The sequence below is a fragment of the Eumetopias jubatus genome, unplaced genomic scaffold, assembly GCF_037043125.1.
Source record: "Eumetopias jubatus isolate StellerSeaLion01/CBP00866 unplaced genomic scaffold, mEumJub1_p1.0 scaffold_12, whole genome shotgun sequence".
Taxonomy (NCBI): Eukaryota; Metazoa; Chordata; class Mammalia; order Carnivora; family Otariidae; genus Eumetopias; species Eumetopias jubatus.
The window spans coordinates 109399851-109415543 of record NW_028274818.1 but is presented as its reverse complement, the minus strand read 5'-3'; the positions used below and the strand labels follow the sequence as shown (position 1 = coordinate 109415543).

The window sequence follows — 15693 nt, the reverse complement described above, 5'->3', positions numbered from 1 at the left end:
ATGCCAGCTGGTGTGGTCCCTGAGGGGTCCACAGAGCGAGCCGAACACAGACCCAGCCAGAGTGAGGAGGTGAGCACCCCTCGCTTGTCTGGAACCACCTCCCTGGCAGCCTTGCCCATCCAGAGAGCCCCGGAACCGATACATCAGCAGGCATGGCCTCTGGCAGCCAGGGATCCCGGCCCACGTCCCAGCATACAAGCCTCGTCTTGCTCAGGGCCTCCTTACTCCGTGCCCAGTGTGCAGCACTGACAGGGCTGGTCTCCTGGCCCCAGGCTGATATGAGAGAAGACTGGCACCCAGATGGAAAGGAATCACGGAGACACCCTCCCCCCGAGGTGGGGCGAATTTCCCCACAGCCCCTCAGCCCAGCCCGGCAGCGAGGTCTCACTGCAATGAGCATTGTGCCAAGGATCACGGGGGGGACCTGGGGCTCCTCTCGGGCTTGGTCCACCAACTACGAGCCCTTTGGAAACCCGTGTCACCCTCGGGGGCTTTATGCTCGCTAAGCCCTGCGTCCCCGTTTTACAGCCGGAAAGACGGAGGTTCCAAACCGCAACCCTGGCTCATCAACAAGGCAGGAAGCTGCGTTCACTGGCTCTCCTCATGCAAGGAGCGAGATTACATACAGGACACAGCACAGCCATCCGCACAAACACGCCGGGCCGGAGCCAGACGGCTCATCTTTGCAGCCCACGAGGGAACCGTCATCACTCCCCCATGTTACACACAAGGAAACCAAAGCCCAGAACATGAAGCTGCTCGCCCTGAGTCCCAAGCCAGGAACCTGGAGACAGCGTTACCCTCGTGGCAGGCACCACGGGGCCACTGGGTAGTGAACAATTTGTCCTGGTCCAAGTTGAGGTCCGGCCTTTGCCTTCAGCTCCAGGGAGATCCTCGGCATGTCTGGAGGCTGTGTCTTTGTTTCGGGCGGGGACTCAGCACATCAGAAAGACCGGCCGTGTGATTTAGGATGGGGGCTTGGGTCACACAGCGTCAATAGACCTGTAACCATGTGGGCAATCGATCCATCCATCCATCCCTCCACCCACCCATCCATCCATCCATCCATCCATCCATCCATCCATCCATCCATCCACCCATCCATCCATCCCTCCACCCATCCATCCATCCATCCATCCATCCACCCATCCATCCACCCATCCATCCCTCCATCCATCCATCCATCCATCCATCCATCCACCCATCCACTCATCCATCCATCCATCCATCCATCCACCCATCCATCCATCCATCCATCCATCCACCCATCCATCCATCCCTCCACCCATCCACTCATCCATCCATCCATCCATCCATCCATCCATCCATCCATCCATCCACCCATCCACTCATCCATCCATCCATCCATCCATCCATCCATCCATCCATCCACCCATCCATCCATCCATCCATCCATCCATCCATCCATCCACTCATCCATCCACCCGTCCATCCATCCATCCATCCACCCATCCATCCATCCACTCATCCATCCATCCATCCATCCATCATGCCTACGTAACAGAATCCACACACAAACTGTGGACGCTGGGGCTGGGGTGGGCCCCCCTAGCTGGCCACAGTCCATGCCTTTGGTCACACGTCAAAGCCGGAGGGTCACACACCCCGAGGGCAACAGGAACCTCCCCTGTGGGCCCCTCCTGGACGGCCATCTTGCAGTGCTCCCTTTGGCTGATTTTCATCCTTAGATGTAATGAACCGAAACGGTGAGTCCATGAGTCGTTCTAGGGAGTTCTCGAATCTCTGTGTGGTTTGGGGAGCTCTCCAAACTTGTGACAGGTGAGGTGAGAAACAGTGCCCTCAGACTCCCAGCTGACTCCCCTGTCACACTCGGGTCCCGCTCACCCCTGCACGAGAGGGATGACCGCCACCCCCGTGTCAGGAGGGGGAAGGAGGGCTCAGGGAATCAGTTACAGACACAAGACGGAAACCCCTGCCTCCTGACATTTCTGGTCTAACTCTGTCTGCCGTGCAGCCCTCCAAGTCATGGATTTTGGAAAGGCCAGCGTATGACTTACTTACGGCTGCAGAACGAGCCGCCCCAGAACTCGGTGGTTTAAAACAACCCCGGCCCTGTTTGTTCACGGCTCTGGGGGCCAGCTGCTCGGGGTCAGCTGGGCGGCTCCTGGGCTGCTGTTGCCCAGAGTCCCTTGCAGTCACGGGGGCAGCTCCGCTGGTGCTGGACGGTCTCAGATGGCCTCGTTCGGGGCTGGAGGTTGGCGCTGACTCAGCGGGCCCCACGGCTCCAGCCATGGCTATGGCTGGCTTCCTCCCTGGTGTCTCGGGGAGGCTGGGGAAGATGAGCCCTGAAACACACGCACTTGTATGCTCCTGTCCCATTTAAGAATGCTTCGTTGGCCAGAGCCAGTCACAGCCAAGCCCAGAGACAATGGTCAGGATGGAACCAGGCATGGACACAGGGAGGCGTGGACACAGGGCCGTGGCCATGTCTGTCTTGACTGCTCGGGCTTCCAAATTTCTTCAAGTCCTGGTGCTCTCGAGGGATGTGCTCTGGTTGGCCAGGACACGCCCTTCCTCCCCGGCGGACAAACTGCACGCGAGCCACTGGGACAAGCGGGTGTTTGAGGCTGCAGCACTCGCGGTCTCCTCCTGGCAGCTCAGGAACCTCGTCCCTGTCTCCAGGAGCCGCGGGAAGGGGACTCTGGCTTCAAAGCGGGTGACAAAGGCTGGCCAGGCAGCTGTTGGGAGGATGGACTGTCAATCACACCGTCCCCGTGTTCGGGAGAGAAGACGCCTTTCTGGGACCTTTGGAGCAGGCCAGCAGCGAGGGGAGGGATCGGGGCCTCTCGCCTGGGGCCGTGGGAGGGCTGGGCTCTTCCTTCCCCTTTCCGAGCCCTGCTAGCTCCTCCCAGGCTTGGGCTGTCTGGTGACACTGTTCCCCTTCCAAGAGCTGAGACCCTTCGGCTGGGCAGCCTTCCAAGCCTCGGTTCCCCCCCTCCGCCGCCCCCAGTCTGCAACAGGAGGCCCATCTTGCTTCCCTGCCTGGGTGGGAGCCAGGATTGCCCTGGAAAGGGGATGTTCACAGCTGAAACCCGGCTTCCTCCCCTCGCTGTAAGCTGTTCCCTCACGTGATGCGCCCAAGTGTCCCCTGGGGGCCTGTCAGTCACGCCACAGCCACTGCGTCCTCCCTCGCCTGGGTGGAGGCCAGCCACTGCCTCCCCACGTGGGGGCCCTGGGCGCCCAGACTCCACGTGGGCTCAGACAAACCTCGCTCCCTCATACACGGCCTCCCCGGTCAGGGTGGGGCCCAGGGAGTCGGGCTGAGCCTGCGACGCCCTCCCCAGGGTGGGCTGCCTCTTCTGGGAGGCCCCGGAGACCTCCTGATCGCCTTGGCTCCAGAGGGAAATGTCAGCCCAACCAGGGCCGGCAGAGGACCCGCCTCCTCTGGGCCACCAGGAACGTGGGGCCGAGGGGGCTGCGCTCCTCGCCTGAGCCTGTCCTCACCAGCCCCGGCTGCATGAGGGGCGCGGATCGTGCCATTCCCCGGCCATCTCTCCCTCCCGGAGGGGCAGAGAGGCAGGGGTCAGGACAGGAGCAAGGCGGAGCCTTCCGGAGCCAAGGCCCTTGACGGGTGCACCGTGCCTGTTTCGGGAGCGGACGTCATCGTGCTCTCCGAGAGCTGCCCTGGCTGGCACAGGCCCGCTCCGGCCACCTGCTCACCGCCTCCCAGAGACGCGGCCCCTGTCGCTCCCTTGTTTACAGACGGGGAAGCTGAGGTTCAGGTCACCCCCGGTCACCGGTCAGGGTGGTCTGGCTGCAACTCTTGGCCTGGATTCTTGCCTGCAGGCCCAGGACCCCTTTCCTCCCCAGATACCCCAGCTGGCTCTGCAGCATGGGCGGGGCGGATGGGCACATGGACGAGGAGGCCCCGCTGGGCTCACCTCCCTGCCTGCCCCCTCTTTCTACTCCAGCAGGGCCCTGGGAACACACCAAGATCACTGAGGAGGGGCTGTGCTGGAAACGAGCTCCCCGCCTGCCAGGCGTCCCCCACCCCCTCCCCGGGGATGCCCCACACTCTGCTCTCTCCTGCGGGGGTGGCTGGCAGGGGCTGGCTTCATGGGGCTCCGGTGGGCACTGGGGGGGGGGGGCGGGCGGAGAACAGTATTCACAGGGCTCCTCACCAGCCCCTGAGCCATTGTGCGCCCTCCCAGCTGCCAGCAGGTCCTTCACCTTCTGAAATGCAAATCGGAGCCTGCTCCCATGCTTCTCAGGGTGAGAGCCGAACCCCTCAGCAGCATGGGCAATGCCCCCCTGCAGCCTCTGCTTCGGCCACCCTGGAGCCCCTTCCATCTCCGGGGTGAGGACTGATGCCTCCCGAGGTGGGAAGCCCCCCCCCCACCCGGCCTCGCCCCTCACTCCCTCCCCTGGACCCCCTGGCTACTGCCCGCTTTGCACTCTGTGCCCCCGGGCCTCTTGCACCTGGACCCTTCGCCACCCCGGTGGGGAGGACTCAGCCAGAGGTCTGCCCGCGCAGGGCCTGGCGCTTGGGCAGGTGGATATTTGCCGGGCACAGGAACTGAGCTCCGCCCAGTCGACAGACGTGCAAACAGATGAACTCTGGTCCTTGAAGGTACACTGTGCCTTCCTCCCTCAGTGCCTGGCGTACCGCAGACTCTGTGAGAACACAGACAAAGGAGGGGCTGAGCCCAGAGAGCTTCCCAGGGCCGTGCGGGCTGGCCCCGGCGGGGGGGGGGGCAGGACACTGCTTGTGCAAGGGGGTCAGCTGGAGGGGGGAGGGGAGGGCAGGGGTCAGGGCCAGACAAGGGGAGGCGTGCCAAGCCGGGGCATGGAGGGAATCCAAGCTGCTACGTGGAACCTCTGTGAGTCGGCTGGGGAGAGAAGGTGTGTGTTTACACTGGTTTTGAACCAAGGCCCGCAGGGCAGTGTGGGGAGGACAGACCCAAGGGCCTGACTCTAGAATCATGGCACCAGGAGGGAGATGAGGAACAGGGAGGAGAGTGCTGGCCATCTTGCTGGATCTTTCCTTCCCTTCTTCCTTTGTAACAGAACCTCCCATTTTTACTGCTCTATGGCCACCTAGAATAAAGACAACACTTTCCAAGCTCCTCGGCAGCTGGATATGCAAGTCGCTACCCTCTGACGAATGGGATACCAGTGCAAGTGTCCTCAAGTGAGGGGACACCCCCTTTCTCCTTGCTTCCGCTGCCTGGAGTGCGAGTTATGGCCGGAGCCCAAGCAGCCATTTTGGGCCCTGAAGCCCTGTGTTTGGGAGTGCGAAGCAACAAGAACGTGGGTCTTTGAAACTCGTGAAGCCGCCATATCTTACTTGCACTGTTTCCCTGGGGCCTTTGGAAACTTCTAATATGTTTGGGTTACTGTTGCTTTGTGTGTTCTCATTCTCCAGCCAGATCTAAACCTAACGAATGTAAGGTTGGGGGACGGGGGAGTGAGAAGAGAGAGCTGAGGCTGCCTTTGAGGTCCTGTTGGCAGGTGGTAGAGTGCTTCGCTCAGCACGCATTAAGCACCTTCTGTGTTTGCTGAGGGAGTATACCGGTGAATGGTATGCCTGCTATCTTCAGGGAGCTCGTGGTCAGACAGACCCCTCGTCTGGGGGCATAGACAGACACTGGAAGAGCTCTGCTGGAGGAAGGAGCTGCTAGGCCCTTTGCGTGTCCACTCTGCACATTTATTGAACACCTACTGTGTACCAGGTGCTATGTTAGGCCTTGGGACCAGCAATGAGCATCACAAACTCAGTGTGGAACTTAGGGAGTCTGATGGGGAATTCAGACAGCAATCCAGTGGTCTCATCACTAAATGACAGAGTAGAACTTGCCACGGGCTACAACGGGGGAATCCTGTGCCCTGAGTGTGAGTGGTTATGCTGGGGGCCACGGGAGTCCTCGATGGGCTTTGTGACACTCCGGGCCATGGGGAGGGCATCTCCGGGGCTCTCAGAGAGCAAAGCCACTTCCCCAGCAAATCTCCTGCTTGTTCCTAGCCACCCCGAACCTTGGCTGTGGCTGACGGCAGATGGGACCTGGCCGAAGCGAGTCTGGGCCCACAGGACAAGGGGGCACAGCCGCGCAGGTGAGGCCAAGGTGGTGGTTTGGGCTGTTGTGCACAGGGACGGACACTGAGAAGAGTGGACAGACGCGGGCCATCTTTAGGAGGTTAAGGCGATAGGAGATTTTGTTGACACGCTGGGGACGGTGATGGGGGGAGGGAGCGCCACGGATGGGGAGGAGGAGGGGGTCCCTGGGGGTGTGCCTGCACGGGAGGAGAGACTAATGTCATTTACAAGAATTTTTAAATTGGGGTAAAAAATATAACATAGAATTTACCATCTTCACCATTTTTCAGGGTCGGGGGCATTGAGCACGTTCACATTTGTGCAGCCACGGCCCCGTCCAGCTCCAGGACTTCTGTCCCCGCACACTGAGACCCTGTCCCCACAACACACTGACCCCCACGCCCGCCCCAGCCTGGGCACCACCGTCTGCTCTGTGTCTGTGGTTTTGAGGACTCCGGGGACCTCGTGTGAGTGGGATTGAGCAGCGTTTGTCCTTCTGCGACTGCCTTGTTCCAACGAGCATCGTGTCCCCCGGGTTCACCCCCCGGGTAGCGTGCGTCCGCTCCTCCTTCCTTTTTCAGGCCGAAGAATAACCCATTGTGTGTGTAGACCGCACCTTGTTGATTCCTCCGACGGTGGACACTAGGGCTGCTCCCACCTCCTGACTGGCGAGCTCTGCTGCAGTGGACGCGGGGGTGCGAGTGCCTCTTCGAGGCCCTGGTTTGAGTTCTTCGGGGTGTGTTCTTTGCTGGATCCCGTGGTGATACGTTTCTGAGGAGATACCAGCCTGTTTTCCAGAGTGGCTAACCCATCTTCCGTTCCCACCGACAGAGCGTGAGGTTATGTTATGTGAGTCTATGTTACGACTTTGGACGTGATTTACTACCACAGCCATCCCAGTGGGCGTGAGGTCAGCGGGTGTAATTGTGGACGAGTTGAGGTGGGGGTCTTGGGACGTCCCCAAGGCAATGAGGAGTGGGCGGCTGGGCGGCCAGGGCTGGGGAGTGGCGGGCCGTCGGCCAGGAAGGTATGGGTGCCACCATCCATGCGGCAGTTGATGACAGAGGATGTGGCACATGTGAGTCTGTGGGAGCGGAGGAGAGGGTTTCCACCACGGTGGCTGGTGGGTGGCAGGGGTCTGGGGTGCAGGGGTGTGGGGTCTGGTGGCAGCAGAGGGAAGGGGGGTGGTCAGCAGCGTCACCTGTCACTAGGAGGTCTAAACATCTGTGGGCTTCAGGGTGAAGATGGGACATTGAGGCTGGAGCAGAGAGCCTCCTCTCTGTCCCCAGCAGGAGGAGGAAAGATTAGACGCAGGAGAGAGAAGTCAAAAGTCCACCAGCAGTAACCACATAAGGACAGGGATGCGATCGGGTCACAGATGGAAATGTAGAAGATTCTGGAAGCGTACGCACAGATGGAACCCTTACCCCAGGCCCCCAGAGGCAAAGAAGGAAGGAAGCACAGTTCACAGAATTCTGAGGGACTTTGTCAGGACCTCTCCCGATTTCCAAAGAACTCACTGCAGGATGAAGGAGTGGGTGAGAGACACGCCCCAGAATGTTCCAGAATGCCCTGAGAACCCACACAGCCGCAGGATGCACTTTTTCGGAGCTCCGTGTGCCCTGCTGGGGGACAGTCAGAAGCCGTCCAAGTAGCTCTGGGCAGAGCAACTGCTTTTGGATGCAGGGTGAGCCTGAGGGCAGCCTCGGCCCCGCACTGCAGCTCGGAGGAACCGCACAGAGGAGGTGTGGCCGGACCGCGCTCCTTGTCCGAGCAAGTAGGACACACCGCACCACGGCACGAGGGAGGATATGACCCACGCAGCCTGTGGAGGACGGGCGACCCACGTCGTCAGCAAGCGTCAGGAAAGACCAGGAAATCCCAGCTTGGGTGTCTGGTGTGCGGAACCCGACAGGAGTGTGGACCCCATCACACACGACCAGCGTTGAGTGTGGTGACCAGACAGTCCCTCAGGTTCCCTCTCCTCTGGTAGAATTCAAGTAAAACGAAAGGTGGTATTTAAAAACCAAAAGAGCACGCACTGGTCTCTTTCTAGACTACTGTAAACTTATGTCTGCGTGGCATTTACCCACCTGCCCTTCCTTCCTTCCTTCCATCCATCCATCTACACTTCCCTCTGTGTACAAATGCAGAGAGGCACTGACTCGATGATATTTACTGAACACCAACAGCGGTTCTCTCTCCGCAGAAGGACCGTGGACCCTGCGTGGCTGCTCTATGCTTTTCTTTTACAATAATGTGTTAGATGGGGTGGGGAGGTCAGGTCACAGGGACAATGGGCGGGTTCATTCCGGGATGGTCCAAATGTAAGACGAGGATTTCCCTCCAAAACACGTCCTTGGGGACTCCCCCTTCAGCTTAAGGGCTTACCAAGTGTCTCATCCCACGGGGCTCTCAGTGATGGCAGCTTGGGCACCATTTGGGAAAGCAGCCTGAGAGCCAGAAGTCGGGGCATCCCGACAGAGCCGGCTAAAAATAGTTAGGAAATGGAACTTTAACTCGGTCGCCGTCACAGGAGGAGGGCCTCACATCTCAAAGGCTGGGTGTCGCTGTGAACCAGCCTTTGGAAAATCACTTCGTGCACATAGTCGTGGCTGCACGGCGCAGAGGGGAGCACCTGCGGCCAGGCAGAAGCCAGCACCCCTGGACACAGATGTCCTCACGTCCTCACACCCAACCTTGACGCTTGGGTAGAGGCGTTTCTGGAGGCTGCATGCCCCATAGGGATCTTTACGTGGCCGATGATCGACAGCTTGAGCAGGAAAGGACAAGGTGTGTCGGACAAAAGTGTCAGGTGACTCACATGGGGTTGTGTCCATGCCGGTGCAAGCACGCCAAACCCCTGAGTGGCTTATTTTATATGTGATTATAAACATGTATGTAGGACCCAAGAACGCACTACTTACTAATGAGCTGGCATTGGACAATTTCATCCACACTTATCAAAAGTGCTTATTTTCAAATCAGTCACACAGACCCCTTTTTTGTGGTCTTCTCTTTGGAAAAATGGAGGCGCCCTGTATAGTTCAGCGTGGCTTGAGTTTAGAGCATGTGTGAATGTGTTTGTTTTGGTATTTTATGTGTTCATGAGTTTTTATATATTCATGTGTTTGTGCATTTATGTGTTTGCCTGCGTGTTTGTGTGAGAGTATGTGTTTGTGGTGTGTCTTTGTGCATTTGTGTGTTTGCCTGTGTTTGTATGAGAGTATGTGTTTGTGGTGCATCTTTGTATGTGTGTTTCAGTGTGCATGTGTGTGTCTGCCCATGGGTGTTCGCTGAGTGTGGGGGTGGCGTGGCACATTCAGTAGGGATGGCTGGTGGGCAGTAGCCTGGGGCCTGGCGACCGACTACGGGTGAGGAGCGTGGAGGGACGTGGAGACTGGCCAGGCTTCTGGTTCAGAAAACAAAGTGGCTTGTGATGTTGTCACAGAGACAGCATCACTGGGCTGGGGGCAGGTTAGAGAGCGAAGGTCAACCAAAGCTGGGCCAAGCTGAGCTTGAGGCGTCTGAGGCACATCTGTGCAGATGTCTATCTCAGTATTTGCGGAGTCTGGGCATTGGGGATGGAGCCCTGGGGATGCCTGCATCCAACAGGCAGGGGATGGGGCTGGTCCAGGCGGGGGCGTGGGGCGCAGTGGAGAAAGTGAGTAAGCAGGGAGAGGAGACACAGGGTAGGGGCCACTGCATCGGTGCTGCCCAGAGGGACAGCCCTGACCCCGAGCTGGGGAGAAGGCGGTATAGGCGGGTGGTGGGGGATGAGGCGGCCGGCCATCGGCAGGGGCAGCCGCTCTGGGGCCCTGACCCCAACCACCCCCGCCCTCCCTGGCTTTCATTCCTTGCCATTCAGGAAGGGGAGGGATGAGGAAGCAAGCGGCCAGGCTGGGCCGCCTGAATGAAAGCCCCAGGGGCCTTGGCACACATTGGACCCTCTCCTCTGAATCCTATGCTGTTCTGGGGCTTAATTAACGAAGAGCTCAGGGGCACCCCTCTCCCTATTCAGAAAGGACTCCATGGAAACTTCTCACAGGTTCCTTCGGCAGGCTCTGGCTAATGGGGCCGCCCCTCCGGGCTGTAACGGACCGGCTGGGTTCCCAGCATGTTAATGGACAGTGCTGGCCCGAGGCCAGCAGCCCGCACCCCAGCCGGCAACGTGGACTTCTTCCTCCTCCTCATTCAATGACTTCAGCTCAGCAGCAGTGCTGAAAGGAACCAGGGATCGGATTTTGACATTTTCCCCCATATTCCCTGGTGACTTTTAAAGAACCCAATATTTAAAGTCATCTTGGCAAAGGCCTGGGGGTGACTTGCCGTAAGAGTCTGTAAGGACTCCTTGTGGGCCAGGCTGTGCGCTGCTTTCAGACTGACAATTCCCAAGAGCCGAAAGCCAGTGACAGGAATGGGGAGGGGGGCGTGCGCGTGTGTGTGCATAGGTGTATCTGTGTGCGGACCCACATATCCACGTGTTTGTCTACAGCTTGCTGGCCGGGGGCCCGAGGCTGGACCTCACTCCACTCTCTTGCCAGCTCCAGCTGAGACCCCCACCCCTGGAGGCGGCCTCTGTGCGGGTGGACCCCAGGCTCCGGGGAGAACGTGCAGGGGAGCGCCCGTGACGGGGGAAGGGGACTGCCACGCCCTGCTCCCTGATGTAGAGTCCTTGAGGCCCAGGCCACTCCTCGACAAAGCGTGACGCCTTCCAAACGAGCCATTTGCCCACAAGACCCACGGTGACGGGGCATGGGGTGGACTCGGGCAAATGCCAGAGGCAGCCAACAAGTCCCTGGAGGGGCTTCCAGCAGATTCCAGGGGGCCCTAAGGGCCCGGCAAGCAGCTGCATGCAAGCAAAGCCGTGCGCAGCAAAATCCTGGGAAGCGACCTCCCCAGAGATCAGCTCTCTTCAGTCACTGGATGTTGCATTCCTGTCGATGATTCCTTCCTGCTCCTCAAGCAAAAGTTGAGTGGAATTCGGGGAGATGCAGTGGGCCGGCAGGGAAGAGGGACGGGGTGAGGCGTGAGAGGGGGCAGCGGCGGGCTGGAGGCAGAACCCTTCTTCCAGCGGGCCCTCGATGCCTGAGCTGGTGCTGCCACCCAAGCAAAGGGCCGGAGGCCCAGGAAAGGCACATTTCTAAACCACACTGGCCGACGGGTTTGCGCAGCGTGGGCGACAGCGTCACTCCCCTGGGGGCCATTAGAAGTGGTAGGATTTATGGGTTAACCAGACAAGTACCCGTAAAACCACCGTGATTGACAAAGGCCAGTCATGAGTAGCACAATCTGAAACTGTATCCCGTCCCAAGAGTCATGTATGCATGATGCATAAGCTTGGAATAATTCTAAATAAAAATGCAGAAGACCCCGGGATCCAGCCCTTCCTCTCCTGAGCCACCCGATGGTGCCTGGTTCCCACATGGTTTTTAAGGACACTGACCCGGCCGGGATCCATGCTAGTGAGCTGCTGGGAACTCAGTGAGGTGGGGACCCGGAGGGGTAGCCCGCCAGACCCCCAGTCCTCAGAGACATCCCTGAGCCCCGTGACAGCAAACCCTGCTCCAAAACCACAGCAGGAGCTTGGAATGAGCTCAGGCGGGTCCTAAGGAATTTAAATTGTGTTTAGATCCTGAAGGGTAGTGGGCTTTCTGCAGAGGGTATTTATTTCTTGGAGTCACAGAAAGCCCTGCTGTGTTCACCCTGGTAGACGAGCTAGGTTGGCCTCATGCAGCTGGTCTTCTTGCGGGGACGGAGGTTTTTGGTTGGAAGGGCCGAGAGCATTCGTGAGGAAGACAAAACGGACGCTCTGGGCCAGCACGGCCAGCACACACAGTCAGGGCCGGGCGTCCATTTCACAGAGTCCCTCCTTCGCTCGCAGAGGAACGAGCAAACAAAACCCCAGAAGCCCCATGGAGCTGCCCTGTAACGACCTCCCCAGCCCTGGAGGCCTGCGGGGCTCTTCCCCTCCTTGCTGGGGGGGGGGGGGCGCCTCCCAGCCCGCATCCCTCTCCTGGGTCGCTCTCTGCACAGAGAGTGGCAGCAGCGCGCCCTGAGAACCTCCTGCCACCTGGCTTGCCCCACGGCACGCGCCTCACGTCTGCCCATGGTTTGGCGAGCTGGTCCCGCCCCGTGGTCTTCCCACCGGCACCTGCTTCCCCCTGCCCTTTCTCCTCAGCCCACGCCTGCTGGGTGGGTATGAACCGAGGGCTGCAGAGGCCACGGCATGGCCTGGACTCTCAATCGCCTGGCACCTTCAGAAATGTCCATCCCTGGCTGCTGGGCCAGGGTCTCCCCCCATGACCTGGGCGACAGGAACAGCATCTTGATGGCCAGGCCAGGTCAGTGCATGCATCCCGGGGAGTGCCTCCGGGGCCCCTGGACAGCCCTGCTCCGGGAGGGTGGGTGGCCGCGGCCTGGAGCCACCCCTCCCTGTGGCCAGGGTGCTGGCACGTGCTCTGCCCCACAGAGACCGACCATGGCCGCGCCAGGTCAGCTGAGTCAGGGCACTTGGAGGGTACTTGGGACGGAGAGGCGGCAGCTTCTCAGAGCCCAGCTACCTACGCAGCCTGACCGCAATCGGTTCTGCACCATGGGTCCCAGCTGACGCGCAGGTGCCGTGACAGCCGGGGCAGAGTGAGCCACGCGGGCCCCTGGACCTCCCCCCAGAAGGGCAGTGACCTGTGCCTCTGGGGTGCTCAGTGCCTTCCTTCTGGATCCCCTTGCCCTCCGTCTTCCCGGGCTTCAGCGGGGACTGGCCCCGGGGTGAGCAGGCACAGCAGGCAGGGGTCCTCGGGGCCCCTCTCCGGCCCTGCCCTGGCCTGTTCTGCCGCCGTGGAGCCCCAGCCCCACGCCCGGGCCCCGCAAGCACGCCGGTGCCTGGGGTTCTCCACGGGGAACTGCAGGGTCCCAGAGCCGCAGGACAGGCCGCCCCTCGGAGGGTGTGCACGATGGACATCGGCTCGAGTCACGGCCTGGAGGTGCCTCGGTGACCAAGCAGCTTTGAGACTGCTTGCTTTTAATAGATCAACAACATAGCACCAAAGGTGCACAGCCAAGTGTACATATTTACAATTCTCGGGGCGTTTCCTTGGAAAACCCCAAGTGCACGGACTGACTTTGCCTTCTCAGCCCTGCCTGATGCCAGGCCACTCTGGTCACGGTGCACACGCCAGCCCGGATGCCACGTGGGGCTCCCCCTGCCCTTCCCCCGAGCGGGCCTTGTTCTCCAGGCCTGAGGCAGGGATGTCCCTACGACCTGAGCCCCCAAGGCCACCCGCTCCTCAGAGCGAAGAGTGGGCAAGAATGCCCGTAGTTTGCGTGAGGGGCAGGAGGAGATGCGTTGTGGGAGCACACAGGCTGCGGATCCGCCTTCGTCAGCCCCTGGTGCTCACCCGGCCCCTACAGACCCTGAGCTCCGAGCCCAGCACCCAAGCGAAGGGTGGTCCGGTCACTGGGGAGCAGACCCCACGGACGACACAAGCCAGGGCCAGCAACGAATTCAATCAAGCTACCAATCAGTCCAGTGGGAGAAAAAGAAAAGAGAATTGACGGAGCAGCCCACAGACCAAAGGAAGAAGAAAAGCTCAACAAGCAAGCGTCCTGGCTGAAGTTTTCTTGACCCGCTGTGTGAACAGAACCTAGCTGGGCGGGCCCCGGTGACTCCAGGGGGCCAGGCTGGGCTGGAGAGACCCTCACCCACCCGGGGTGTCGGGGGGGGGGAGCGGCGATGCAGAGTGCCCCCTGCCACACACCTAGCTGGTGCTGGAACCAGAAGCTGCCTGACCACCGAGAGGACAGCCCGAGCTTCCCCAAGAAGGACGTTGTGCTTCCCAAGCTGCAACCTCGGAAGGGCTCCAGTGGGCACGCTCAGTCCCAGCAAGAGCGAGCTTTCTAACGTCAGACACACGACCCAGGGGACATGGGCTCTAGAGGCCCTGGAAATGCCACCCAAGCTGGAGGCTTTCCATGCTACCATCAGCAAGGGCTAATCTCGCAAACAAAGGCTGAGACTCAGCTCTGGAGTGGAGCTCTGTGCGGCGGAGGCCGGGCCGCGGAGCCGGGGCGGGAATGCAGCAAGGGCCTGTGGGCTCCCCGCTGCCCCTTCCTCGGGGCCTGGGGACAGCCTGCCCCCCTGCCGGTCTCAAAAGCAAACCTGATGCTGCTTCTTAATTAGAGTTTGGTATTTTTTTAAGGCTTAATCTGCCCAGTGACAAAATCCCACCAGACTGCTTCCTGGGCACGGCAGCTCTTGAGGACAGTGCCCCGGGGAGGTGGGGATGGTGACAGGTGAAGGTCTGTGCGGAGAAGTGCAGGAAGGAGCAGCCCAAGGAGCCCGAGCCCACCTTGGGGCCCTGACATCTTCGTGTCCCGTCATGGGGGTGGGGAGAGCCTGCCCCACGCAAGCCTGTCACGTCCCTCTCTTCCGGAAGGCACGGCCCCAGCGTGTCCAGCTTGACCTACTTACTGGGTGGAGGTCGGAGCACACGGTGCCGGAGATGTTGGTGGGGAGAACGAGATGCTGTTGGGTGGCTCCAGACAGAGCAGCTCTTCCCGGCTCGAGGCCAACGGTGGCCAGGAAGCTGCTACGTGGAGCGTGTGTTTGCAGGGCTCGCGGCTGCCCCCATCCCGGGCACATGCGTCTGTCCAGCTGACCCTGAAAACCAGTGCAGAGATGAAGCAACGGCTTCAGGATTCCTACACGAACAGCCAGACAAGCGGCAAAACCAAACCAAAGAGAAAAGCCAACAAGAGCGCTGAGCTGTGGAGTAGGTAGTTCTTTCCTAACGAGATAAACTACTTTCTGATTCTGGTCACTACGTCCTCTAGAGCGTGCCTGAGCTCCGCGGCAGAGCCGGCACTGCGGGAGGGCCCAGGGCCTACGGCGGGGACGCCTTCCTCGAGGGCAGTGCCAGAGCAACGACAATCTCATCCGAGTCGTCCGAGCTGCCGTCATCCGTAGGCGGAGGCTCCGCGGGCTGTGGCTGAGGGTGCGGTCCCGAGGGAGAAGCCAGCCCTGCAAGGAAGCAGAGGGGGTCGTCACCCCAGTGACTCAGGACGGGGCAGACCTTCAGAATCCCTGTCACAGTGGCCACAAAGCCACCTCAGCCTCCCAGCTCCGCTCTGAGCATGGCCATTTCCAAAGGCCAACACCTGCAAGCTCGAGTGCGGACTGGGTCTCTCAGGGCTGCCCGCACAGGTAAGAGCCACCTTCCTGAGACTCAGGCCCCCGGGGAGGGGACCAGGCCGTGCCCCCTGAGCGCTGTGAGCTTTCTAACAGACCCTCCCCTGCTTTCCTCAAGCTCAGCCAACTTCCCAAATCCTCAGTCCACGCTGGACGGGGCGCCACCTGCTGACCGCCTGCGCCCTGAGTGCCACCTTGGCGAGTGCGGAAGGCAGGGGGCCGCCTAGCCCCAGGAAGGGCCGCACTGTGACCGCTTGGGGACACGGCAGTCACAGGGCGGCCAGCCGCTCACTGAGGTAAGGAGGCGGAAAACCGTATAGCAGCCCTCAGGCCGAGGACTGGTCAGCTGTCCTCTGGGACTTCCAAGGAAACTATTAAAGCAGAGCCTCAGGACACTAAAACACCCGTTTCCAAGCTTATATTGTTTTTT

The 15693-nt window shown here is 60.3% G+C and overlaps 2 protein-coding genes across 7 annotated transcripts in view; one reads left to right on the top strand and one right to left on the bottom strand.

Moving 5' to 3' along the window:
- The first annotated feature begins 2256 nt into the window (after nucleotides 1-2256).
- LOC114199951 (uncharacterized) lies at nucleotides 2257-8108 on the top strand. Of its 5 annotated transcripts, none has more exons than XM_088016759.1 (5): nucleotides 2257-4339; nucleotides 4517-4612; nucleotides 6005-6093; nucleotides 6367-6925; nucleotides 7369-8108. In XM_088016759.1, exons 1-4 carry the CDS (start codon nucleotides 4286-4288, stop codon nucleotides 6443-6445), a joined length of 318 nt encoding a protein of 105 aa, XP_087872885.1. In that variant the 5' UTR covers nucleotides 2257-4285; the 3' UTR covers nucleotides 6446-6925; nucleotides 7369-8108. The 5 variants fall into 5 exon arrangements, 1 of the variants encoding a protein (XP_087872885.1); XR_003607370.2 differs by having other exon boundaries at nucleotides 2266-4339; nucleotides 7314-8108; XR_003607371.2 differs by having other exon boundaries at nucleotides 2267-4339; nucleotides 7366-8108.
- A 4946-nt stretch (nucleotides 8109-13054) lies between these two features.
- The window catches only part of IQCE (IQ motif containing E), a 44839-nt gene continuing 42200 nt past the window's right edge, over nucleotides 13055-15693 (bottom strand). For both annotated transcript variants that reach the window (XM_028091915.2, XM_028091917.2), the window contains exon 23: nucleotides 13055-15095. In XM_028091915.2, the coding sequence (XP_027947716.1) occupies nucleotides 14959-15095 (137 nt within the window). In that variant the 3' untranslated portion in view covers nucleotides 13055-14958. The remainder of the gene's footprint in view (nucleotides 15096-15693) is intronic.